Here is a 26,201-nt window from a genome sequence, read left to right as displayed (position 1 = left end):
GACTACATAGTAAGGCCTTATATCAGAAAACCAAACCAAACTAAAAACCCAACAAAACAAAACAAAACAAAACAAAACGAACAATCTCTTCCCATTACTAAGTTAATGAACAGAGTGAGCGAATGTCTTTCCAAGTGTGTTTGTTAGTTTTTGAGTCAGTGTTCTGGACAGTTCAATTTGGCTTCTAAGCTGGTATGAGGGCTGACGGATGACCTTGAACTTGTGATCCTCCTGTCTCCCCACTTTTAGTACTGAGATTATCAGGTCACCCTGTTCCTTCAATGTGATGCTGCAGATCTAACTCAGGGCTTCAGAAATGCCAGGCAAGCGTCCTACCAACTGCACCCTATCCCCAGGACCTCAAACTAATCTTTACACAAGTGTTTTTTAGTTCGATGACTATGATTTAAAAAAAAATGTTTACACTTTGCATTCATCTGTTTGTGTGTGCATGTTTGTGTCAGGGCATGCATGTGGAGGCCAGAGGACAACTTCAGGAGCTGGGTTTCTCCTTCTAGCATGTGGGTCCTGGTGACCAAGTACAGGTTGCCTCTACTTGCTGAGCCATCTCACAGGTCCTGTTTTTTCTTTTGTTTTGGATTCATTTTATTTATTGCTGAAACACTATTGAAATATCTCATCCTTAAAAAACAACAATAAGACTAAACAAAACCCTCCAAGAAAAAAAAAAAAACAAAACAGAAAACAAAAAAACAAAAAACCCAAAAAATTCCTAAACCCCAATCCCCCTGAAATTCTCACGAGAGGAAGCTATTTGTCTATGAAGATTAGATTGGAGAGTGTGACTCAGTCTGTTAACTCTCAGGATTTGTTCTAATAAAATTTTCCTTTCTTGTAAATTAGGATACTGCAAGCGTATAAATAGCGAATATTTTATGAATAGTGTGCTTGCCAACAAAACACTTGCATATTCTCCTCTTTCAAATTACACAAATGTTGGTGGGTTTTTTGTTTGTTTGTTTGGCACAAGAATTCGTTTTTGGTTATAGACCCCTGCAAACTTGTGATGTATGTAAAGTGTAAAGTGTCAATTACAAGAAATCCTAGACCAGAAAAAAAAAAAAGCTGTTCTCCAACCTCATGCAACATTAACTCCTATCTGACAGATTTTTGGCAAAGGCAATTTGGGGGGAGGCGAGGGAGCCCACTTCCATACCACACATATAAAACAGACTAGACAGGATCGAGTGGGATGCTGAGTTGCCATGACAACATTATGGGTGGGAAATGGAATTGCAAGGGGTTGGCAATTTTCTTCCCAATCCCCTAGATTTTTTTTTTTTTTTTTAAAGCGCTAAGGTAATGAATGGGTTTTCCTTGGGCAGACTTTTGAATTGCCCATACAGGCTGGTCCTGGGCTTGTATTTCAAGGGGATGGTAATCTTGTAAGTGAGGTGGGAACTGCGTGCTGCTGGCTGAACAGAATGCTCTCTCCTGTTAGGCAAAGAGCCAAACCGTATGCACACAGAGGCCAGAAAGACCTTCCTTCAGTCTTTCCTGAGTGCAGAGTACAGAGAAGGACTTGGATCAGAAAGCTGGGGACAGTAGGGTATCACACCAGAGAATGTTATCCAGAACAGACCCTTTCCATCTGGATGCTGCTCAAAGCCAAGACTAGAGGGACACTCACTCATGGCTGGGAGAAAAGTTCCAGAAGTAACGTGTTTATTTTGGTTTGTGTCCTTCAGGCTCTTCTCTTTCTTGCCTAAGCAACCTCCTACCCCCCAATTCTAGAGATGGAGAAGGAAGTAAAGCCAGGAGAACTCTGGGGGATACTTGTGAATGTCAAGTACAGCGTTATATCGAAATGGCTGAGAACAGAAAACTATCATGCAATAATGCACCCAAGAAGAGTTGGAACAAGTCAAGACACACCAACAAACAATGATTAGAGTTTAACAGTTCATTCTTTATGTTGGCATTTCTACCCGCTCAAAACTTGATTGACCCTTGCTTTAAATCTTAGGCAGTTGTAGAGTTAACTCAAGGGAAAATGGAGAGCCATTTTTGATGCCCTCTGTTACAGGAGCTTTACACTTGGGGTCTTAGGGTCCTATTTTATTTGGACCACTGCTCCATGGGAGAGGTCTTAGGGGTTCTATTTATAAATCAGAGCACTGCTCTGGGGGTTTGATGTAACTATCCAAGGTCACCCAATGAGAGTTCATGTGTAGGCTTGCCTCGGGAACACTGGGTTTCATCGGACTAAGTCAAATATTAATCAATACATGCATCCAGTACTCTCGTCCAAACAAGACTTCGTTTCTGCCTTTATACATGGACGTAGAATCTCTTCCTTCTCTTTCTGATTGTGGTGCTGTTCATGCAGTTAAAATGAAAACGAGAGCTGGAAAGATGATTCAGTGTGCAACTTGCCCCCTGACCACACACACACACACACACACACACACACACACACACACGCTGCACGTTGTAGCCCATGTACATAGATGCATACACATACAAACATAAAAGGAACATAAAAAAATTGAAGGAGAAGAATGTGAAACCCTTTGGCCTTTCTCTACCTATAAACTACAGCGTTTGGAGAGAATACAACCCTCTATTATTTGGTGTTTCTACTCTGGTTTAGTGGTCTTTGTGTCTCTTGTCTTGCTTCAGGTTGAATGCTATTTAGAATGCTAAGCTATAAGAATGTTCATCAATACATCCATCCATTCATTATCTATCTATCAGCCACCTGTATATCTCCTCTGTCTCTGTCTGTCTTTGTCTCTTCCTCTCTCTCTGTCTGTCTGTCTGTTTGCCTCTCTGTCTCTGTCTGTCTCTGTCTCTCTCTGTCTGTCTCTCTGTCTCTCCCCCCTCCCCCCTCCGTCTTCTCATTTGACTTTTTAGCTCAATCTTTTTATGGTGGTGACTGCCTGAAGACTATAATATATAGTCTACATGATCATAATCAAACTATCAGTGTGTTATACAGCAATATCTATCTTATGAATGTTATGTGTTGAAGTAATATTATACTTAACTTTATGAATAACATGAGAATTCTGTAATGTAATTCCATTCATTCTACTTGGTTTGATTTGGGGGTTATAAATATGACACGATTTTCTTGTCTTCCAAATCTCCCAACAAACGGATTTGTTAAGTGTGAATGTTAAATGTGATTATAAATTTTCTGAAATTAGACACTTTGGTATACCCAAATACTTCTCAAGAGAATGTTATTATGTTTAAAAACTCACATCAAGGCTCAGAATGAAATTTAACAGTGAGTTATTTATTTGCTGTGACTTTGTTTTAAGAAAGGGGCACAGTCAGGATGTGTACAGTGGATCACTGTGGAGTACTTTGGTGTCTACTGGTTTGAGTTATTGCAGACAAGTTGGATGTCAGTGTTACCAAAGCACACGAAGGGGGAACAGGAGATTAAGTAGGGTGCCTGCACCTGTGACTGAATGGCAAGCTACGAAAGCAGTGACTGTCTTGTTCTTGCTAGTTAGATTCTTCTAGAGAACCAGGCATGCAGTATTTATGCATGACATTGCACTCCCTCCTGAGCAAGGTAAATGGTTTTATCAGTGTGTCCTTAAAATGTCAGGACAAAGAAAGGGAGTCTCCCGTCTTTTTCTAAGACCGTGGAACGTATTCATCCCGTCAGCGTGGAAGCCTGTGGTGTTTCTTTTTCACGTCTCTGAATTTAAGCAAATGCTCTCAGGGTTCAATACTTGTGAAGAATTATTTTCATTTTATGTGGACGAGCGTTTTGCCTGCACGCACATATATGCAACATGTGTGGGCTGATGCCCATGTTGACTAGAAGAAGGTGTTGGATCCTTTGGAACCAGAGTTATGGGTGGTTGTGAGCTGCCGTGTTGGTGCTGGGAACTGAACCAAGGTCCTCAGGAAGATAGTATGCATTCTTAGCCACTTTGTCGCCTCTCCAACACCTATCAATATTTGGGTTTTTGTTGCTGCTGCTTAGTTTGTGTCTGTGTGATGGAGGTGTGTGTCTCATGTTGTCCAGTCTGACCTTGAACTCTTGATCCTCCTGTCTCTCCTTTCCAAGTGCTGAGATTAGAGGTGTGCATCCCCACATTGGGCTAAGTTCCCAAAAGTTGTGACAGAAAATGAAAGCCATCAGTCCATTTTATATGACATGTAGAAATATTTTTCAACTAGTCTTGGTTCGTGGATAAACTTGGAACCTTTTTTGTTGCCTAATTGTGTCAACAATTTGAACTCTGATGAAGCCGTATTTTAAAATGTCCTCTCTTGAGAGAGGCCTTGCGATGACTTTGTTTTTGGCAAGAATTTGTTTTTAACGAGGACAGTCACACTCCCAAGACTGTAAAAGCAAGCAGAAGTTTGGTTTTCCTTTTCTTAGTTTTAAACTCAGAAATACAACCAGTTACATTCCAGGGCTATGGTGTGTGTGTGTGTGGGTGTGGGGTGTAGAGTAAATATATAAGCTATAACTGTGTTGTCTGGAAAACATCTCAGGGTAAGTAGACTGAAGGAATTATAAAAACACCCTCCCCATCACCACATCTGTGTATACATTTCTTCTCATTCTTACATGAGACTCCAATGCCTCTGAGGTTGGGGGAAAAAAATTATGTCACAGAAGGACCAGTATCTAGTCAAGCCCATTAAGGCCTTTTGACAAATGTAACATTAGGGAGTCCCTCTTGTTTCCATGTGTCCAGTGAATGAATACTTTTGGAGTATGTAGTGTATGTGACACGCTATGGTTACTGAGCTAGTCATGTGCATCTCCGTGCTGAGGTGTGGCTCCATGTGCAATGGTGAGTAATGGGATGTGTGAGGACAGGGCACTAGGTGCCTTGTAGAAAAGGTAGAAGGTCAGGACAGGCTTAGAGGCTTGGTGCCAGCATCCCGGGAGTTAGCACTGCTTGCGCTCAGAGCCCCCAGTGCATCTTACCAGGAAATGCAAGCCTGCGGCCTTATTAGTAAACAGTGAGAAGTTAGTCAGAGAGAGAACTCGGCCTTTAGAATTGTTCTAGAATATGGACTATATTGAGTCTCGGACTGACGCAAAAGAAATAAAAATGGTGAGAGACCATCTGCCACAGGGAGTCTTCCTTCAACAAGTACCAAACACTCATGCTGGCTTGGAAGACAGGGAGAGTTCAGTGCAGAGAACAGCAGGTGGTCCTCAGCAGAGCATCGTTGGCTATAAAGAGACCTAGCCATAAAGATCTTGTTGGAAAATAGCAACTTCCGTTAAAGCCCTTGAATCAAGAGTGGTATCTAGACCAGGTCCAAAGTGTTTCCGTGGTGAGTGCTCAAGCCCCACCCACTCCCACTGTCCTCCCTGGTGAGTGCTCACACCCCACCCACTCCACTGTCCTCCCTGGTGAGTGCTCACACCCCACCCACTCCACTGTCATCCTGGTGAGTGCTCACACCCCACCCACTCCCACCATCATCACACAAGCACCTACAGGCTATGTTACTCTGTTGGCAAGAGCTAGAATGAGCCGGGCAATATCAGTTCAGCACAACGGTCCTGAGGATTTGGGGAATGCTTCCTTGCGATGGAATAAACAGAGACCCAGATGCTCTGGAACATTAGGTTTTTCTAAAACTCCAGGAAAAGTTATATGTAAGCATCTTAAAACTTCTAGTATGTCTCTGCTTTTTTATTCCCATGGTGCTGGGGGTTGGATCTAGAGACTTCTATATGCTAGGCAAGAGTTCTACCATTGAGTTATGTCTTAGCCCTAATTATTCTTTATGTGTGTGTGTGTGTGTGTGACTCTTATATATTGAGGCAGGGTTTCTCAGTTGAACCCAGAGCTCACCAATCCACTAAGTCCAGGGAGGTAGCCTGCTCTAAGGTTTCCTGCCTATGCCTTCATGTTCTGGGATCACAGGCGAGCTGCTGTGTCCATCTGGAAATTTATGTGGCTACTGGGGATCTGAACTCTGGTCTTCAAGTGATACACACTCTGCCTACTGAGCCAATGTCCCCAGCCCTAATTATTAAAGTTATAATAGCCATGGCTCTTCTTACTGAAAATTGTATAAAGATGACGAGGAAGTTTGGCTGTACTGGGAAGGAAAGGAGGGTGGGAGAGGGTCATGGCTGAGAACCATTCATGCAGAGAATGCCAGGTAGCTCACAAGTTTGAGGCATATACTTCACTCTCTTTCAATTATTTAGGCAGACATTTGGTCTGCACAGAATTAGAAATGTCTCTCCCCCCCCCCCCCCGCCCCCGATCCACTCCATAGCAGAAAGTAAGAAAGCAAGACAGATTTTTCCTCCTCTAATTCCTCTGGGCCAAGGGTTCTCAAAATTGTGGGTTGAGACCCCTTTGGGGGCAGGTCACATATCAACTATCCTTCATATCAGGTATTTATGTCACAGTTCATGACTGTGGCAAAATTGTCATTACGAAGTTGCAATGCAATGAAATGATTTTATGGTTGGGGGTCAGCACAGCACGAGGAACTGTATTAAAGGGTCACAGCATTAGGATGGTTGAGAACTATTGATCCAGTAGTACTTCCTTTATATCTGAGTTTCTTCCCGACAAGACTGAAGGCATATATGTCTAGATAACACTGAACAGGTAGTAGTGGGGGGCCCCCTCTCCCCACTTATTGACAGTAAGCCAGAAGTCCAGGGGCACAGAAATGAAGCTGCCTAACATGTTATTCTCATCTCAATTAGCTGTCGATGTTCATCTGGACCCCAATGTTTGTCTCCCTGTCTTGTGGTCGTATGCAAAGCCTGTTGAGGTTTGAATGTGCAATGTCTCCTATGGCCCTATGGGTCTACGGCCTCATGTGTTAAAATTCATGGTCCCCAGAAAGTGTTGCTGTCTGGAAAGCTTGTGGAATCTTTAGGAGTCTTTACTTAAGGAACTGGGTCACTGGGAGAGGCCTTGAAGCTTTAGGGTACTGTACCACTTCCTGTTCACATTTAGCTTCCTGTGCCTTTAAGATCTGAGGAGGTGTGGAGTCCCAGTTACATATACCTCCTTCTACAATGTAGCTGCCCGCAGCCATGCTTTCCCTGCTATGATGGATAGTGTCCCCTCCAACTTAAATGAACTCTTCCTCCCTCTCCCTGTAGCTATGGTTTTTTTTTTCTTCAGGCATTTGGCCACAAAAATGAGAAAATTTTTTGTCCGCCTATCTGAACTTCCTATGGCAATGGCTCTCGGTCTTCCTAATGCTGTGACCCTTTAGGACAGTTCAGGTCCTCGTGTTGTGGTGATCCCCAACCACAAAGTTATTTCACTGCTACCCCGTAACTGTAATTTTGCTACTGTTACAAATCATAATGTAAATATCTGCTATGCAGATGGTCTTGCGCCATCCCTGTAAAGGGGACCTGAAGGGATTGCCGCGACCCACCCATCCCTGTAAAGGGGACCTGAAGGGGTCGCCGCGACCCACAGATTGAGAACCATGGTCCTATGAGTTTGTATAGGATGCAAGATGAGAAATAGTTTGTTCTTTTTGTGCGTAAAGACTACCAACAGAGAGTGAAATGAGGTCATCTTCAATCAACTAAAGTCCCAGAGGATGGCCAGCACCCCAGGCTGCCCTCCTGATTGGCTCCTACACCTGTCATTCTTCCGTGACAGAGATTCCTAGTATTCACAAATGATCCTGCACTTCCTTGTGACTAAGTTGCAAGAGCAGTCAATGCCCCACCACTGTCCTCCACAACTCTTTTCCAGAGCTGATGCTTAGCAGAGCTAAGAACAGGTCTAGCTTTCCTGACTTACTGACATTTTCTATTGAGATATAGAAAAGCCACCTCAATAAGACCCAACTCAATTGCTTTGTAGAGAGGTGGGTCCTTTGAGGGGCAATTTTTACCATTCCTCATTTTTCTCTCTAGTAAGATTGATTCTTGTAGGGTATGGCTGTTCTTTCCAGGTTCAGCCGTCAATCAGTCAGACCACTAAACACCCAGGCTGGGCTGGATTAGGGACAGAGTATAAAAAGTAACCCAGTCCACGGTCTCATGGTTTTAGGACAAACATTGCCTGCTTCACCTCTTCTCTGAGTAGAGCAGATATTCAATGGTCACTTATTGGGCGAGTGAATAAATGTCATTAATAGTACAGACATGACCAGAATACAGTTGGTCTGCCAGGCTAGTTTTAGGAACATGGAGATGAGGACTCTTGGAAGTGGGACCTGGTGACAAGGCAGGGACCCCACCTATGAGGCTTCAGTTAACAGACAACACTGTGTTTTGATTAGATTGCCTCTGGTTCAGATCTTCTAAAAACACATGAAACTAAAGAAAGGAAAGTCTTTGTATGTTTTTCTTCGTTTTGGTTTAGATTTATTTATTTATTTTATGTATACATGTACACTGTCGCTGTCTTCAGACACACCAGAAGAGTGCATTAGATCCCATTACAGATGGTTGTGGGCCACCATGTGGTTGCTGGGAATTGAATTCAGGACCTCTGGAAGAGCAGTCAGTGCTCTTAACTGCTGAGCCATCTCTCCAGCCCCTGTATGTTTCTCTTAACTAAGACTTTTACTTTATTTGGTCAACATCAGGTTCTTACTTTTTTTTTTTTTCATACAATATATTCTGATCATGGTTTTCCCTCCCCCAACTCTTCCCAGATCTTCCCCACCTACCCGACTCCACGCATTCTTTTTCACTGTTTTCAGAAAACAGGCAAACAAACAAAAAAGCAAGCAAACCAAAATAAGAAAGAAAGAAAGAAAGAAAGAAAGAAAGAAAGAAAGAGAGAGAGAGAAAGCAAGCAAAGAGAAAGCACAAGAAATAGGCAAACACAAACCCTATAAAACATGAACGTGGAAACCATAACATGCAAGCAAAAGACCAGAAAGACCAAAAAACGGCCAGAGAAGGTGATGAGATAAAACGTCTATGAAATACCATAGAGGTCATTTTGCGTTGGCCATCAACTGTCAGACACCGAGTCTGCCCTTCACTGTGGTTAATATGCTTAAGCAGGATTCCATTGGAGAAAACTAGTTTTTCCTTTTCAAGCAGATGTCAATTGGAGATAATATTTTGGTGAGGAGTGGGAGCTCCTGGCCACTTTCCCTTCTCAGCACTGGGACCCTGTCTGGCCTGAACCTGTATAGGCCTTGCGCATGCTGTTGTAGTCTGTGCGTGTTCACATGTGTGTCCGTTCTGCTGAGTCGGGAAGATGCTGTTTCTTAGATGTCATTTTAATATGAACTGGGGCTCTGTGATGTATTCATCCTGACTGGGATTTCAGGCTGACACAGTTGACAAACACCTTGGTCACTGGCAGGGTATTTTGTTCTTTTAATTTTAGATGACAAAATTCTAAAGGTTGACCTGCCTACCCAAGTCAAGGGCTAAGCTGATAGGTGCACACACGGTATGCTATATTCCATTAACAGCCATTTAGACACATACCAACAGTATATGAAATGGGAATTATTTCCCAAGGGACAACAACAAATCAGAGAGAAATAAAATAGCATTTTCTCACAGTACAGGCTCCAGATGAGGGTTTCTACTTCTGAGAGAGTCACACAGGCCTGGGGCCAGGCAGGGCACTTACCCTGGTTTTGGCATCGATCTTCGCACCCCGGTCCAGCAATAGCTTCACCATATTTGCGTTTCCTCGCTTCGAGGCAACATGTAAAGGAGTGATGTCATTCTGCAGGGGAAGCACAAGAAGTCACAGGCTTGACACACACAGCTTAGGCAGGACACGGTTTCCTAAGCCTCTCCAACACTGGCCTTGTTTCGCTCCCCCTTTCCTTTTTTTTAAGGTATGGATATTACATATTCTAACTTCTCTCTAACAGCATCCCCGCCCCCAAACCACCTCAAGATACAGTCTATTAGATACAGTTTTTAGATGATACAGTCTATTAGATGAGGTTTTTTATTTTATTACTGGTGGTGACTGACTACCCAAATCTTATTTATTTATTCATTCATGTATTTATTTATTTATTGTTCTATTATATTTCATTTGTTTTCATTGAGACAGGGATCACTATGTGGCACTGGCTAGTCTCAAACTCACAAAATCATTCAGCGCACACCTGATGCTCCAATCTTACAGTCTTTTTTTTTTTTTTTTGAGAAAGATTTATTTATGTTATGCATATGAGTGCTCTATCTGCATTGCCAGAAGAGGGCATCCGATCCCATTATAGATGGTTGTGAGCCACCACGTGGTTCCTGGGAATTGAACTCTGGACCTCTGGAAGAGCAGCCAGTGCTCTTAACCGCTGAGCCATCCCTCCAGCCCCAAATCTGACATCCTTAGGTCAATGTGTTTGTTTGTTTGTTTGTTTGTTTGTTTGCATTGCTGAGCACCTAATGGTTAATGGAGAGCTTACTGAAGACTGAGCTGAAGGAGTGTCCTGGGACTCAGAGCTTTCCCAGATTCAGCAAGAGTCTTGGGTTATAAATGAGAGACCATATTCACTGATGTGGAAATTCCAGATCCTTGCTTTGGCCTTTTGTGCTGGTGCCTACATGTGTCTAAATGCATTATTAAATGCATTACTAAATTATTAAATGCATTACTAAATGCATTTTTAGCAATTCCATTGCCCCTGCATTGACTGTTGCTTCTAAGCCATCAAGGAAACATGAATATACACTGAAAACAATCCCCAATGTCAGCTTCTTATTCCTGGGTACTGCACTATGAGTTCATGCCTCATTGTTCACAAAGATTCAGTGGGACCACATGTTAACCAGGCTCACAGTGAAAGGGTAAAAAAATTTCAAAAACTCCTAGCAGGTTGAGCAGAACCAAGAGTACAGGTCAGCTTGGTCGTGAGCTCTGTGTTTCAGGAACTTGGCTGACCACAAGATAGATGGTTGATTATGAATAGGCTCTTAGAGAATAGCCTATACAAAATGTTCTCCATGACTGTTCCTTGGACCCTGTCACAAACTGAATAATGGGCTGTGACTTTCCACAGATGCTTTACAATGACTCCCCTCACTCTCCCTGGGTTGTGGTTTCCCACCCAGGTTGTGTTTTTTTCCTTGTGTTTTTTTGCCTTTAAATTCTCTCTGTCTCCAAAGCCCAGGGGTCAGACCCCACTGCCCCTGCATGGGTTACGGGCCTTGACCTCAGCATGCTGACCGAAATATATCTCTTGCTGATTGCATCGAGTTCGGTGTCTTGTGAGTTATTGGGTGGCCGTGAATTCCTGAGGTTTGAGTGGGGGAAGTTCTTCCCTTTCGTGAGGACTTTACAACAGCATCCATACATGCAGAGTTTGAGAGTCCATGCAATGGCTACCAGGTACTGACCACTTCCTGCTCATGAGGAGCTAGACTGATCCTTCTTGGCTTGGGTGGTGATGTGAACTCTAGACCTTGTACTGTGTGAAGCAAGGCGTGACCCCAGTCCCTGAACTCTTAGTACCTCAATCAGTTTTAACAGCGCTATTTACAACCTGCCTTGTAGTCCTTACAAGCAGAAATGGCTGATACAATCGGGATTTAATTTCTTCACATTTTTTATACTTTTATTTTTTAAAAAAAAAAAAATTGTCTTTGACAATTTCAAGTGCACACGCACACATACACACATACATACACATGTACACATGTATACATGTGCCCTCCCTCCAGCCTTGAGCAGGCTGCAAAGACCTGGTTTACCACAATAGACCTGGTAATAGGACCTAGGTGGATCTATCCACCTTGGCTGCAGGTTCAACTTCCTACAGGAACTTAGAAGAATACACTGCCAGCTGAGCTTGCCTTATGACATAATCCAGCTGAAACAAAGAATGGGTTCAGTGGGGCTTTCCCTTTAAATAGAAGAGCTGGATATTAAACTTTGAGCCTTGACCAGAAAACTTCATCTTGCCTTCATGCTTCTCTTGCCTCTACATCCTTTTTCATTTCCAGCTTCCCTTTCAGGTGAACCCAGTTTGTCTGTGGCCACAGGTGGCTACACACATGCACACATACATGCATACACACATGAACACACATACGTTTTGATTACATCTACCCTACTTACTCCCAGTCAACACTTCTTTCTAATAAGGCTCTCTTCTACTTCCATGTCTTTTTTTGTTGACTCCAGTGTTCATTTAGTGTTTCTTGCACAAACTACCATGGCTGCCCATAAATGACTAATTTTAAATATACAGTTAAAAAAAATTAGAGCATCCTATAATCAAAGAATTCTAAACATAAAGTCCGAGGAAAAACCTACAGTGAATATCAGATCCTCCTTTTCTGGGTTCAATAAATATCAGCCTTGAAGCTGGGCACAGACAGAGCCTGCTTTGAACACTCAGGGCCCCCGAGTTCAAGTCACAGCCCCTATCCTATACCAATCAACCTCTGGCTTCTACTACACTGTGTCATCTTGCTGCAAGAACCAAGAAGAGAAAGAGAATCCAATAAATAGCTCAATTCAATCATCTTTAATGGAGAAAGTCTTTCGAGATGGGGGTCTTGCTAAGTAGGGCAGGCTAGGGAGAGAGGCAGGGAGAAAATATATATCTATGGAGAGAGAGACAGAGAGACAGAGAGAGATAGAGAGAGAGGCACCGGCAACACCATTATCATAAGTGAAGAAGTGGAGATTACACCTCAGTGTCTAAGCGTCTACCTGTGCTCAAACTCTTGGGCTCTTTCTGAGTGTCTGGGTTCGTCCTGATGCTTCACTTGCTCCCAGATCCTTCACAAGCCTTTCACCCTCCAAAGCTCACCACTCTACCGTTTCCTCTATGCTTATTCTTTCACTGAAGAAACTCAATAGTTCAATGGGAATTCTATAAAAATTCCCATTACCTTTATTTGGCTGACTGCATTTTCATGGGAGTGTTGTCTGACATGAACTTTGCCTCATATTGTCAGTAAATTTTTATGCTTGAACTAAAAATTATTTTATTATCTGTCTCCTATCTATCTATCTATCTATCTATCTATCTATCTATCTATCTATCTATGTATCTACCTATGTATCTATGTAACTATGTATGTATGTATGTATGTATGTATGTATCTATCTATCTATCTATCTATCTATCTATCTATCTATCTGTCTATCATCTATCTATCTGTCTGTCTGCCTGCCTGTCTATCTATCTATCTTTATGTGTACTTGTATGGGTACTTTTGTGAATATAGGCCACATATATGAATAGATAGATGCCCTTGGAGGCAGAAGGGTGAGTTGGATCCCTGGATCTGGAGTTACAGGTGGTTGTGAACCTCTCAGTGTGGGTGCCAAGAGCTAAACTTGGTCCTTTCATAGAGCAGCAAGCACTGTTAACCACTGAGCCATCTCTCCAGTCCCTTGAACTTCAAAAAACAAAAGCAAACAAACAAATCCCCTATAACTATACATTCTCTTACAAATGGGAAGGTTGTAAAATCTCTTTATCTCATTACTCTTGGAAGCCAAAATATAAATTAAGGTTTACTCTCGTAATAGTTAATAATTAAAGAGTAATAGATTACTTCCATTACTCTTAGATAGCAAAGTATAAGACAGTGATTCATTTCTTAAATAAAAGAATAAAATCTGCTTGGGGAAAACCAACTTACTGTAGTGATACTGGTAGAGATTGCTAACAACTAAGGTATTGTGTTACAAGAAGTGCCTAAATCAAATCTGCCGCTTGGGGCTCCAAGAACTCTGCAGATAAGAGGTGGAAAAAGTTTGTGAGCCAGAGGGGATGGAGGTCACCAAGGAAAGAGGGCCTTTTAAACAGGGCAGGATCCACTCATATATCAACTCACAGAGACTGAGGCAGTATGAACAGAGACTCACGGGTCTGTGCCGGATGGGGTCCTAACCTAGAAGCTACCTTCAATTGATAATCACTGGCAAAGGAAAAATTAGCTTTCTTCAAGGGAGTCTCACAGGGGAGACAATCCACTCTTAAGGGTAGGCTGTATGTCCAGTAGTAGACAACCAACACAGATGAACTCAGTGGGGGACTTTGGAGGCTCCTTGTCTCATAATGTCATGTGAGGGCATGGTGGTTATTTTACTTTATATTATTTTAAACCTCTCAGGTTTAAATTGTATATATATTATGTATTAATTGTGTATATATTATGGCTCCCAGTTTTATGTTCTGTGAGATTCCTGTGTGTGTGTACGTGTATATCTGCATCTATATGTGTTTCTGATTCCTGTGTGTGCACGTGTGTCTCTGCAACTGTATATGTTCCTGATTCCCGTGTGTGCACATGTGTGTGTCTCTGCATCTGTATGTGTTCCTGATTCCTGTGTGTGCACATGTGTGTGTCTCTGCATCTGTATGTGTTCCTGATTCCTGTGTGTGCACATGTGTGTGTCTCTGTATGTGTTCCCCCTGCTTTTTCTTTGGCTTAAAAAAAAAAAAGTTCTGTTTTATTGCTTTGCCCGATTCCAGCTTGCTTGTTTTTGCTTTATCTTATTTTATTCTTCTTCTTCAGATGCTTGTTTGTTTTTTAAGGAGAGGCAGAAAGAATGTGGATCTGGGTAGGAGGAAGTGGAGAGGAATTGCATGTGTGTGCGCGCGTGTGTGCATGTGTGTGCGTGTGTCTGATATCAATCCCAGGGCCTTGTGCGTGCCAGGCAAATAATCTATCACTGGTCTACAATCCCAGTCCCCAGGTAAACATTCTGTGCCCAGAGCCAGATGGCAGAATCTTGTACTTGGCCGGCCACACCACCCCCGAGGTACCTGCTCAACTCGGCCACCGTAACCCGAAGCAGAGCAGCCGCGCACCCTCCACAAGCAAGAATGGCTATTCCGTGGACGGTCACGTGCTGAGTTCTGCTTTCGATCGGCCAGCTTCTGACCAAAGGCTTCAGCTGGGTGGGCCGGGTTGTGAAACCCAGGTGACAAGCTCAGGGTGGGTTTTGCTGGGATTGACAACAGCGGGAGGGTAGCATGCGCTGGGGTGACTTGAGGTTCCTCTGATCTGTCTGCTCTCGAGTCCAGCCAGCAGTACTATGTGAGCCAACCTAGTACTGAGCCAGCAGGGGGCGCACTGAGCCAGGAAGTAACCCAGGAAGCAATTCAACTGAGCTCGGTGAGCCGTGGCTTAGGCCCACCCACTTCCCTGTGCTAAGTTCCTAAGGAGAGGGATTTCCAAGACTGGTAGTATCTTCTTCCTCTGCTTTCTTCTGTATCCTGTTCTCTCCTGCAGAGACGAATTAGATAGCCAAAGGGGGCTTGAAGCCTAACACCCTGGACTTCCCCTTAGAGGAAGGCTTTACATTTCTAAAATTCTTAGAAAGTATTATAAAAGCAACTAAGGAGAGGGCTCAGATGGGCAAAGTGCTTTCTGTGTAAGCTGGGTGCACTGTCACATATGCATAATCCCGGCACTGAGGGGAGGCAGAGGCAGACAGACCTCTGGGGCTTGCTGGCCAGATGAGCTAGTTGTTTTCCAGTTTTACTGCTGTGAACAGACACCATGACCAAGAAAAATCTTATAAAGAACAACATTTCATCGGGGCTGCCTTACAGGTTCAGAGGTTCAGTCCATTATCATCAAAGTGGGAACATGGCAGCATCCAGGCAGGCACAGTGCAGGAGGAGCTGAGAGTTCTACATCTTCATCTGAAGGCTGCTAGTGGAAGACTGACTTCCAGGCAGCTAGGATGAGAGTTTTAAACCCCCTTCCCACAATGACACACCTACTACAACAAGGCTACACCCTGGGCTAAGCATTTATAAACCATCACACTAGCCTAATTTACAATTCCCAGGTCTCAGTGAGAGACTGCTTCAAACAAATAAACAGTTTCTGTGGGATGACACTTGAGGTTGACCTTTGGCCTTGATATGCACAGCATGCATACACATTGCATGTACACATGCAATAAACGCACACATGTGCATGTGCACGCACACACAAATACAGCCTGCAGATCTGTAGCTCCGTGTTTATCCTCCCAACAATCCAATGGGTGGCGCAAAAATAACCCCATCTGCTAAAACGAGACATAGAACTGTTCTGTAATTTGCCAATTAAGAACGAGGTCATTGGTGGCAGGGTTGGGAATCACAGCTTCACCTGCAGACCTTCTTGCACTGATATTCTGGGTTCAGAATACCTCTGTCTAAAGACTCTGTTTCTCAAGTGTTAAAGGACCTTCTTAGTGATAGGCCCTGGGTCCCTTGTCATCCATACATCCCATAAAAGCTGGTCCTGAGAACTGGGAGGAAATGAAGACGGAAGGAGCTCCCGTGGAGAAATTGATGGCTATTTGCATATTGATTCTTCAGTTAAGGACAAGGTCTCCTGCCTTCCCCACGCACAGGGCCAGAACTGTATTTCTATTGTGAAGCCGGCAGCAGCATATTGAAAAAGGCAGATGCTATCAAGAGACTGAAAGCTTTGTTTCTCAGAGCCGTGCTTCTTACTGGGATTGTGTCAGCTGGTACGAGCTTGCTGGGATTCAGGCTGGCATGAACAGCCTTCAATTCCATAACTGCAGAGAGAAGGGAGGTTTGGATGCCATGGTGGAAAGGCGCCCTAGTGTGCCAGTCTTGAGGCCAGACATACTCCTTACCAAAGCTTGGACAAGCACAGAAGCTCCCCCTGGGCAGAACCTAGTTTAGAGTGACAAGCAGCTGCAGCCAATAGCATGAGAGAATTCTGCTTGACTGCTAGCATCTCGAGAGAGTGAAGGGGGAGGACTGACCACAAGTGGGGTGTTTTTGAGACTAGGCAAAGTCTCCATTGGAGGAATCTGAAGACTAGGTAATTCGAAAGCTTTACTGGGTACACCCCTGATGACCAGGTTTTGTCTCTCTCACATCTACTCTTAACCTCTGTGACATCTCTGCAGTCCAGTGATCAACATTCTTAGCCAGCAGGGAAAACTCAAGCTGCTTTGAGATTCTATCTCGTCCGTTTAGAATGGCCATTTTTGTTAAACGAATGGCAGGGAATTTGTAGCGCAATGTGAGGAAAGAGGAACCATTATGTAGCGCTGGAGGGAGTGTAAGCTCGCCTACCAATTATGGAAACTGGTTTGGAAGTTTCTCAAAAATCGGAAGCTAGAACTACCAAATGGTCCCAGTGCACACGTCGGGATTTAAGATATGTGCACGTCTGCACATAGCTGCACCCACAACAGCCTCATTGTAGAATCTGCTAGGTGTTCATCAACAGAAAATGAGGTGCGTGTACACAATGGCATTTTTTTGTATGTGTAGTCTGTGTTTGTTCATCTCTGTGGATTTGAGAGTGTTAGTGCACACATATGTGTGTGTGCATGCCTGTGTGTGTTCATGCCCATGTGTGTGTGTAAGTATAACACTTATGTGTTGGTCCTATCCTTTCTGCCTTGTTTGAGATAGCTCCCCCTACCCCCACCGTGTGAGCTCACAGGCTGCCTGTGAACTTCTGAGGAGTCTCCTGTTTCTCTCCCCCACCTCCCTGTAGGGATTCACTTGGACGAGAGACTCCTATGTTACTGTGTTTGGCTTTTATGTGGATACTGAGGAACTGAACTTAGCACTTTTGCTCACTCACCCATGTCCTCGATCCCTCAATGGAATTTTATACAGCAGTAAAGAAAAATAAAACCATGCCGATTTCATGAAAATGAATGTAACCTGCTAATCAACAGAAAGATGGACTCAGAGAGACAAATACCTCCTATTTTCTTGTGCTCAGAACCTAAATTTAAAAGTATGTGCGTGCCTGAGAATGCACGCACGTGGAGATCACTAACCAAGGAGCGCAGGAGACCTGAATGGATGTGGAAAATTGAGACAGGTGTGGCACACGAGCAAAAAGAAAGAAGTGAGAACTGAGAAGAAAAGGAGCCAGCCTGAGTGGAGAGGGGTGAGGTGGTGGAGGGGAGCAGATGAGAACAGATATATTTTGTATAGAACTTGATTAATTAAAAGAGACTGATGGAATTTTAGCCAAGAGATGGATTTCTCAAGAGAGCCTAATGAAATTCTTGATAATATATATATAGAATATATAGTATGTTATATATAATACTACATATTATACAGTATATATTATATATACTATATAGCATATTTATTATATATACTATATACTATATTCTATATATAGTATATAGGTTCCACATCATAATATAATATGCTCCACACTACTATATAGTATAATGTAGTATATATAATATGATGTAGAAAATACATATTATGTACATACTATATATTATGATGTGGAAAATATATATAGAATAGTATGTAGTATATATACATTATCTAATATACTCTATATGATACATAGCATATATTATATATAAATAAAAAATATGTAATCTCAGAAATGAAGAATTCCTTTGATTAGGCTCATGAATAGACATCTTTAGAGCAGGGCAAAGAGTCAGGGAAGAAGTTTAAAGACATGTCAATTAATAAAATAAAATGTTCACATTAAGATATAAAACGAGAGCAATACCAGGAGCGGCATCAGAAGATAAAGAGTCAGATGCACGGGATGTGAGAAAACTCACGAGTGAGGAATGGACCCAAAACACTGTAAGAAGCAAACCACATGCTTTAGGGGCAGAAGGGTCACCAGCTGAACACCAGGATGCAGTCAGATTGCTGGAGATGTAAGTCCCCGAAGGCAAAAGAGACCACTTAGTACTAACAGATCTCGAACAGGGAAACAGATATGGCTATTCCCAAGACAGTAAGAGCGTGGGTACCACGCAGAAAATTAGACCTACATGAAGAAAGGAGGGGCCTCTGGATAGACAAGAATGAAGAGAACTATAAGAAATCAGTCACCACATAAAGCAGAAACATCGAGAACAATTGTGGGTTTCATGGTGTATACTCGAATGTACACCACAAGCTGGTGTAGTCACAGGGAGACCTGGGAGCTCTCCTGTCACAGGACTCTTATGTCCTGCCTAAGAGGACATTTGAAAAGATACCCAGAGACACATACCATAAGACATAAGATACATGACTTCATAATACATAAGATGCAGAAAGAGCAGGAGACGTCCCTGGACATTTGTATTTGCACATACAGGTATTTAAAAAGGGCTACACACACGACGGGCCAGCAACTCACTTGTAATTTATGGGAGGGTTGTAGACATCTTATATACCCTCATCTTTTCTAAAAATAACAGCCATGGATGTTGGCACAGGGCACAGTGGGAAAGTGGGTCTTTTCAGTACAACCTGATCTGCATGGCGCCAACACTGCCCGGGTCTCGGCTCTCACCATCTGTGTTCGATACTGTGATAGGCACGTATCAGCTTTACCTGCTCAGCAACAACGCTCACATCTGAGCTTTGAGGGAGGCTCCCAGCCAGGATAGCTACTGAAACCACATGTATATTGCTGCTTTCCCCCTGTCCTTCACCGCAGCAAAAGAACTATGTGATTTGTGATGAGAAATCTAGATTAAAATACAGAAAAAAAAATAAATCTGGAGTGATTTGTCTTTGAGATAGCATTTTACCATGTAACTGAAGGTGACCTTGAACTTTTCCCCTTCCTACCTGCCTCCCAAGTGCTGGGTTTGCAGCAAAGCTGGCTTGGTAGGAATTTTGAACAAACTAAAGCAGATTTTGCTTAGTATGAATTAGCATATTAATGACATGTGTTTTTTTTTCTCTTTTACCAAAGAATATTTTTCTCTTTCTCCATACATTCAAAATGTTATGGAATACATTAGCATTTGACAATGTGGTTTAACAGATAAGAGCATCAGAATTTACTCGGTCTAATGGCCAGGGGAGAAAAAAATCTCAAGGTGGTTAAGCCATTTACAGAACTTGGATCTGGCCAAGATCTACAGCTCCCAATTCTCAGGTATCATCCTTCCCATTTCACACACATATACGCTTTATATACAATGAAGAGAATTGGCTATATAAATATTTACATAGGATACTAACGGGATCTGGATAACCATTTCTTATCATTTCACCAAAACCTTTGGGCTTCCTTAAAAGCCACTGGATATAATTACTACTCTACCTGAAAAGTAAAGCATCAATAAGCCTACCTAACGGTTTCCTTTCCCTGTCATTTACTTCTCAATCATTTTTACATATGGTGGCTACATACACATACACAAAGTTGAACTCACACACACACACATATACACTTTATATACAATGAAGAGAATTGGCTATATAAATATTTACATAGGATACTAACGGGATCTGGATAACCATTTATAATTTTGAGAAAACAAATTTACAGGACAAGGAAGCTTAATTATTTCAAAGTTCTGGGCCCATTATCTGGTCAAATGCCTAACAAAACACAGGTCATGGCTACTCCCCTCTTGGGAAGGTCTGCCATTGCTCTTACACGGGGCTTGCTGGCTCTTTCCTCAACCGCCTGCCACCAGGACTTTCAGACAGATCTTTACATCAGTGCCTTCACCCCTTAAAGGCATCAAAACTATGAACCTGTGGTTAAGACCCTAACTTTGTAGGGTACATCTTGCCTCTTACTTCTAATGAAGGGGAATGACAATCATCAGAATACTACAATCACCAGAGTACTGTGATTGTCTCCTGGGCTTTGTACAAGCATGTTGGATAATTTCCTAGGATATTTTATAACAACAGTTGTTTAAATTAAAAAAAAACTTGTTTTACTTTTGTTATGCACACACGTGTCTGTTATCTGTGTCTGGGTGTGTGCTCGTGTGAACAAAGTTACTCTCCAAGAGGTCAGAGGCATTGGAACTCCTGGAGAGGAGCAGAAATTATAGGCAGTTGGTGCTGAGAATTGAACTTGGGTCCTCTGGACGAGCGGCGGTGCTCTTAACCACTGAGCTAGCTGTTCTTCCCAATTCATTATTCTAGTTGCTCTTGTGTATTTAAGATATGTGCACGTGGGTGCCTATGTACCGTGGTGCAGGTGCGGAGTTGGTTTTTTTTTTTTTTTTTTTTTTTATTTAACCTTTACGTAAGTTCCAGGGATCAAAACTCAGGTTGCCAGGTTTCCATGTCAGTCACCTTTTCCCTCTGGGTCATCTCAGCCCATGACCACTGTTTACATTAAGATGATTATTCCCGCCCCCAGACCCCTGCAAGAACCTGTACTATGTATTTTCAACTCGCAAACTGCCTTAGAAATAGAAAGAAGATTGTTAGTCATGAGTTTGGGACAGAGAAGAAAGTCCATGCCGGTTGTAACTTTATGAGTATTCCTTATACACCCCCTTAGAAGCACAGCTCACCGAGTGTGAGAACAGGCCTGGTACCCAATCTCCTACATGTGCTTTCTTGCTGGATGCTGGAGGGAATGGGCCATATCCTGTAATTTTATATGTGCATCTTTGTGACAGGTAAATACTTCCCCTACTACATCACAGGGCAGGCAAAGGGATACAACTGTGGAGGAATACATCTTTAATTCCAGCACCCGGGAGGCAGAGGAACATAGATCTCCACAAGCTCAAGCATAGGCTGGTCTGTAGAGTGAGTTTCAGGCCAGAAGATTCACGTAAAAAATGAGAAAGTAAAAATAAAAAACATTCCTTATTGTTTTTTTTTATAAGATACTTTCTTTCTTTTTTAAAGTTACACACACACACACATACACACACACACACACACACACACCCCACTGTATTTGTATTCAGACACCAGAAGAGGGCATCAGATCCCATTACAGATGGTTGTGAGCCACCATGTGGTTGCTGGGAATTGAACTCAGGGCCTCTGGAAGAGCAGTCAGTATTCTTAACCACTGAGCCATCTCTGCAGCTCACATTCCTATATATATATATCTCATTTAACACAAGATGGTCCTAGAAAGAGATATTAAGCTTATCCGTACTTTACAAATGATCTCCAAGACTCAAAGTAATTTGTCACAGTGTGCCTGACCCCAGGTTGGTATTTCCTTTACTAGACTAGTACTGTCTTATGAGAAATAACACACATCGAGCTCCCAATCTCAGAGAAGTACAGAAAATCTAGAAGAAGGCCACAGTGGTGGTGGACTGGGGCTTCTGGACTGCCAACGCTCAGTTCTGGAGCTTGCCTGACACCAAGTGCACAATTTAAGGCAAGCTGATTGAATTCCTTGACATCACATATTTCTTATCTATAAAATCAGGCTGCTAACGCTCCTGAGGACAACGCCAAGAGGCCTGCATAGTCAGTGCAGAGATTAGACATGGAGCACAGGGGGCAGATAGATGAGTCACTGGGTAAAGGGGCTTGCTGCCAATCCTGATGTCCTGAGTTCAATCCCTGGGACCCACATGATGGGAGATGAACATGAATGTTTGCAGTTTGTCCTCTGACTTCCACATGTGCCTGTAGCATCATGCATGGGTGCAAGCACACACACACACACACACACAGAGCGAGCACACACACACAGCAAGCACATACACACAGCAAGCACACACATACACAGTGAGCACACACACACACACAGTGAGCACACACACATACACACATAGGGTACATGCATGTGCTCACATGCACACAATTAAATGCAATAAAAGAAATGACAAGGAATGGAGCCTGGCAGTTAAGAAGCACGCACGTGCTAGGCAGGACACTCTTCATTATTATATAGACGGTGACCAAAGCTTATGAGATCATTGCTTCCCTCGAGGCTATTATGAAATAACATTTGGATAGAAAAACTTGAGGTGATGCAGAGAAGTAAAATGAGAAGGTTCTAGAAGAGGCGGCTCTCAAGACGAATGCAGGGGGTCTTGGAAGAGAATGTTTAGAGCCACCAACCACCACAACACTGTGCTGTTGTGAGCTTGGCAGGGAAACCTGGGACATCAGGCTGGGGAGCAGCAGACGCCACACCGGAGGGACACATAGTAACTAACAATGCATGTGTTAGTCCTCGGTAGGAAGGGGTGGACAGTCAAGTATACCTTAACCGTCTCCAAGCAAGGTTATTTCTGCTCTTCCCTAGAGCAAGGGCAGGCTGAGTCCCTACCTTGCTGTGACAATACAGGATTTACATCGGATTTAAATTAAATGAAGGAGGGCTGATGACTGGGTGAAGAAAAATGTGTGTAAAGGGCTACCACTAAGAGAAGGAGTCATGGATGGTGCCATCTTAGCTCTGAGGCCCCCCCCACCCCCTGGCTTCATAGCCTGCTGGACTTCTGTGTAGCTAGCATAGTGGGGCGGCTTTCAATATACATTTTTTTAAATTTTAGCCACTATGTGCACAGTGGGTTACGCCTTCTGCGACTCACACCGTGGCACAACCTCTCTCCAGAATTCTTTGCATCTTGGAAACTGGAACTGTACCTAAGAAGACATCCATCATGCATTCATTCTGCTTCTGTGTCTGTCTGTCCTGGATATTTCATGGACACAATCACTTAGTGTTTGCTTTCACTGTGATGGCTCACTTCGCCTGATCAGAGTTCCTTTGCATGGCATCAGGTGTGTACTATGTTTCTCTTACTTTTCTTGAGGTTGAGTGGTAGTCTAAACGTGTGTGTGTGCCGCTCCTCCTGCTGACCCACTGACCTGCCCCTGGACATCAGGATCTTCAGCTTCTGGGTTTTGCTGAATGCTGCTAGGAATCCAGGTGGGTCATCTTCCTGCACAATGCTTCCTTTTTGTGGGGTTGGGATGGGCATGTAGCCAGAAGTGGAATCAATGGTACCTACAATAATTTTTGCTCTCTCTCTTAAAAAAAAAAAAGATTTATTTATTTATTTATTTAATGTATATGAGTGCTCGATCTGCATGTACACCTGCATGCCAGAAGAGGGCACTAGATCCCATCAGAGACAGTTGTAAGCCACCATGTGGTTGCTGGGAATTGAACTCAAAACTTCTGGAAGAACAGCCAGTGCTCTTAACCGTTGAGCCAGCTCTCCAGCCCCCTTTACAATAATTCTGCTAAGCAAACAAATACTCAGCTCTTCATGGGGGCCAGATGATTTTACTTTCTGATCATGTATGCAAGAGTTTCCTGGTCTCCAAACTCTTGCTAATGCTTGTCTTATCTAAGCTGCTACTCGAGTAGGCATTCAGTGTATGATATCAATTCTTTGTTACTCTTGTTGTTTCAGAGCAGTGGTTCTCGACCTTCCTAAGGCTGTGTGAACCTTTAATAACAGTTCCTCATGTTGTGGTGATCCCCAACCATAAAATTATTTTCATTGCTACTTCATAACTGTAATGTTGCTATGGTTACAAATTGTAATGCAAATGTCCGATAGGCAGGCTATCTGACATGCCGCCGCTGTCAGTCAACTGTCAAAGGGGTCACGACCCACAGGTTGAGAACCACGGAGGTAAGAGTGAAGAAGGCTCTCACTCTCTGTAGACCAGGCCGGCCAGGAACTCATAGTGATTCTCCTGTCTCAGCCTTTCAGGTGCCCTGGCTGTTCTGGAACTCACTCTGTAGACCAGGCTGGCCTCGAACTCAGAAATCCGCCTGCCTCTGCCTCCCAAGTGCTGGGATTAAAGGCGTGTGCCACCACCGCCCGGCCAGCTCTCCGCTTTTTAAATATATATTTTCAAACTGCATTTTAGTTATTCCATAAAAGACGAGCAATCGGGGGAGAAGGGCTCATGAACTCGTGTACCCAGCTAAGAGCTGCTGGCAGTTAACGGTTCTACAGGAGTGCGGACTCACAGGTTGCCTGTGTTACAGTGGATGACCCATACACACACTGGCAGCTCTAACAGGACTCAGTGAGGTCTGAGAACAAACAATCAAGCAACAAATGAAGATGTGAAATTGGGGCTGGGAATTGGAAGGAATTCTGGGGAAGTTGGAAGGGACGGGGTGGATACAGTCAAAATACATTATACTATGGATGACATTCTCAAATAAACGAAAGGAACCAAAAAAAGAGATGAATGCTTTTAACTTGGGGGCAGGGGAATGAGGTCTGGCGAACACTGAAGAATGAAATAGTAAATTGGGCACTGGAGAGACAGCTCAGAGTTATGAACAATGACCACTCTTCCAGAGGATCCAGGTTTGATTCCCTGTTTCCCCATGGTGGCTCAAAACCATTTGTAACTCCAGTTCCAGAGGAGCTGACTCTCTCTCTCTCTCTCTCTCTCTCTCTCTCTCTCTCTCTCTCTCTCTCTGCTGGTTTCCACAGAGACCGGGTACACAGGTGGTGCCCAGACACACAGGCAGCAAAACACTCATACATGTAAAATAAAATAATTAAATTTGAAAAGGCTTTTTAAAAAATGCAAAACCGATTTCCTTTCTGTGCGTTGAAGAGTGTCATCTCAAAATTTAAGTTGAGTGAGGTTGTCTAGAGATTCCAGATTTCTAGTGATGCTTTTCATAAATGGAGCAGTTTCAATAAATTATTCCAACCAGTTTCCTAAAGCTATACCACCCAAACGACAAAGCCAAAACATGGAAGGCCATCGGAATGGTACGTCTTCCTACTACTCAATCAATACTGACCCATCCGGAGCTTTCTTATTTCCATGTGGGATTTTTTTCCCTTCTATTTCTCCTAGAAAGCAAATCAATTCTTGCAGATTTTCAGGATCTCAGCTCTTTGGAAATGTAGGGTTTTTTTTTCCCTTTTGGATAATTGGCCTCCATTTTGTCTTCAGATAAACATGGTACTCACTAAAGTTTCAGACACACGAAGGCATGAAAATGGTGCCTTTGAGGCTCGTAAGCAAACAGGGCTAGAGAAAGATGCCTCTGAAAAGGGTGCCTTTGTTCTAAGGAGCAGATAAGTTCTCCTAAGGACCATGATGAAGCTACTGCCAAGAGCCAGAGTGTAGTCCTCAGCTTTCCAGCTCGCTGTGCTCTGACCTCATGCTCCTCCAGCTCAGTGGATGTCCTAGCCCTGATGGTTCAGAACTGAAGCCAGGAGACTGGAGAAAGAGCCTGGGTTCAGATACTTGCCTGGCCACTTTATTCCAGGTAAGACCTGGGACCATCAGTTCCTTGGTAACTTCAACATTTCCCTCTGTAAAAACAGTTGTTCTTGTGGAGTTCGAAGGAAACGTTACATATCCACGTCTTTTGTAAGCTTTAAGATAAACCCAGATTGCTATTAAAGTGCTAGAAACATCAAGAGAATGATTACGAGCCAATGCCTTTTTAAAAAAGGATTATTTAAAAAGATTTTTATGGTGCAACTTTGGGCAACCTGTAGACAAAGATTCTCCCAGCCTGACCTTGGTAAATATTTCCTAATGTTGTCTGATCAGAGGAATCCTGGGACACGCTTGTTAAAAACGTGGTGGCTGGCCAAGTGCCCACTGCAGACTTTGAGAGTCAGCAAGAGACTCTC

General features: G+C 43.2%; 1 protein-coding gene across 33 annotated transcripts in view; it reads right to left on the bottom strand.

Annotated features, from left to right (window-relative positions):
* Window positions 1-26,201, bottom strand: part of Ank3 (ankyrin 3) — a 606,272-nt gene that overhangs the window by 158,455 nt on the left and 421,616 nt on the right. For all 33 annotated transcript variants that reach the window (XM_076916989.1, XM_076916994.1, XM_076917004.1 and 30 more), the window contains one exon: window positions 9,558-9,656. In XM_076916989.1, coding sequence (XP_076773104.1) covers window positions 9,558-9,656 — 99 coding nt within the window. The remainder of the gene's footprint in view (window positions 1-9,557; window positions 9,657-26,201) is intronic.

Source organism: Arvicanthis niloticus, chromosome 20, assembly GCF_011762505.2.
Source record: "Arvicanthis niloticus isolate mArvNil1 chromosome 20, mArvNil1.pat.X, whole genome shotgun sequence".
Classification (NCBI taxonomy): domain Eukaryota; kingdom Metazoa; phylum Chordata; class Mammalia; order Rodentia; family Muridae; genus Arvicanthis; species Arvicanthis niloticus.
Note: the sequence above shows the minus strand (reverse complement) of the source record. Positions and strands in the feature narration are given on the sequence as shown.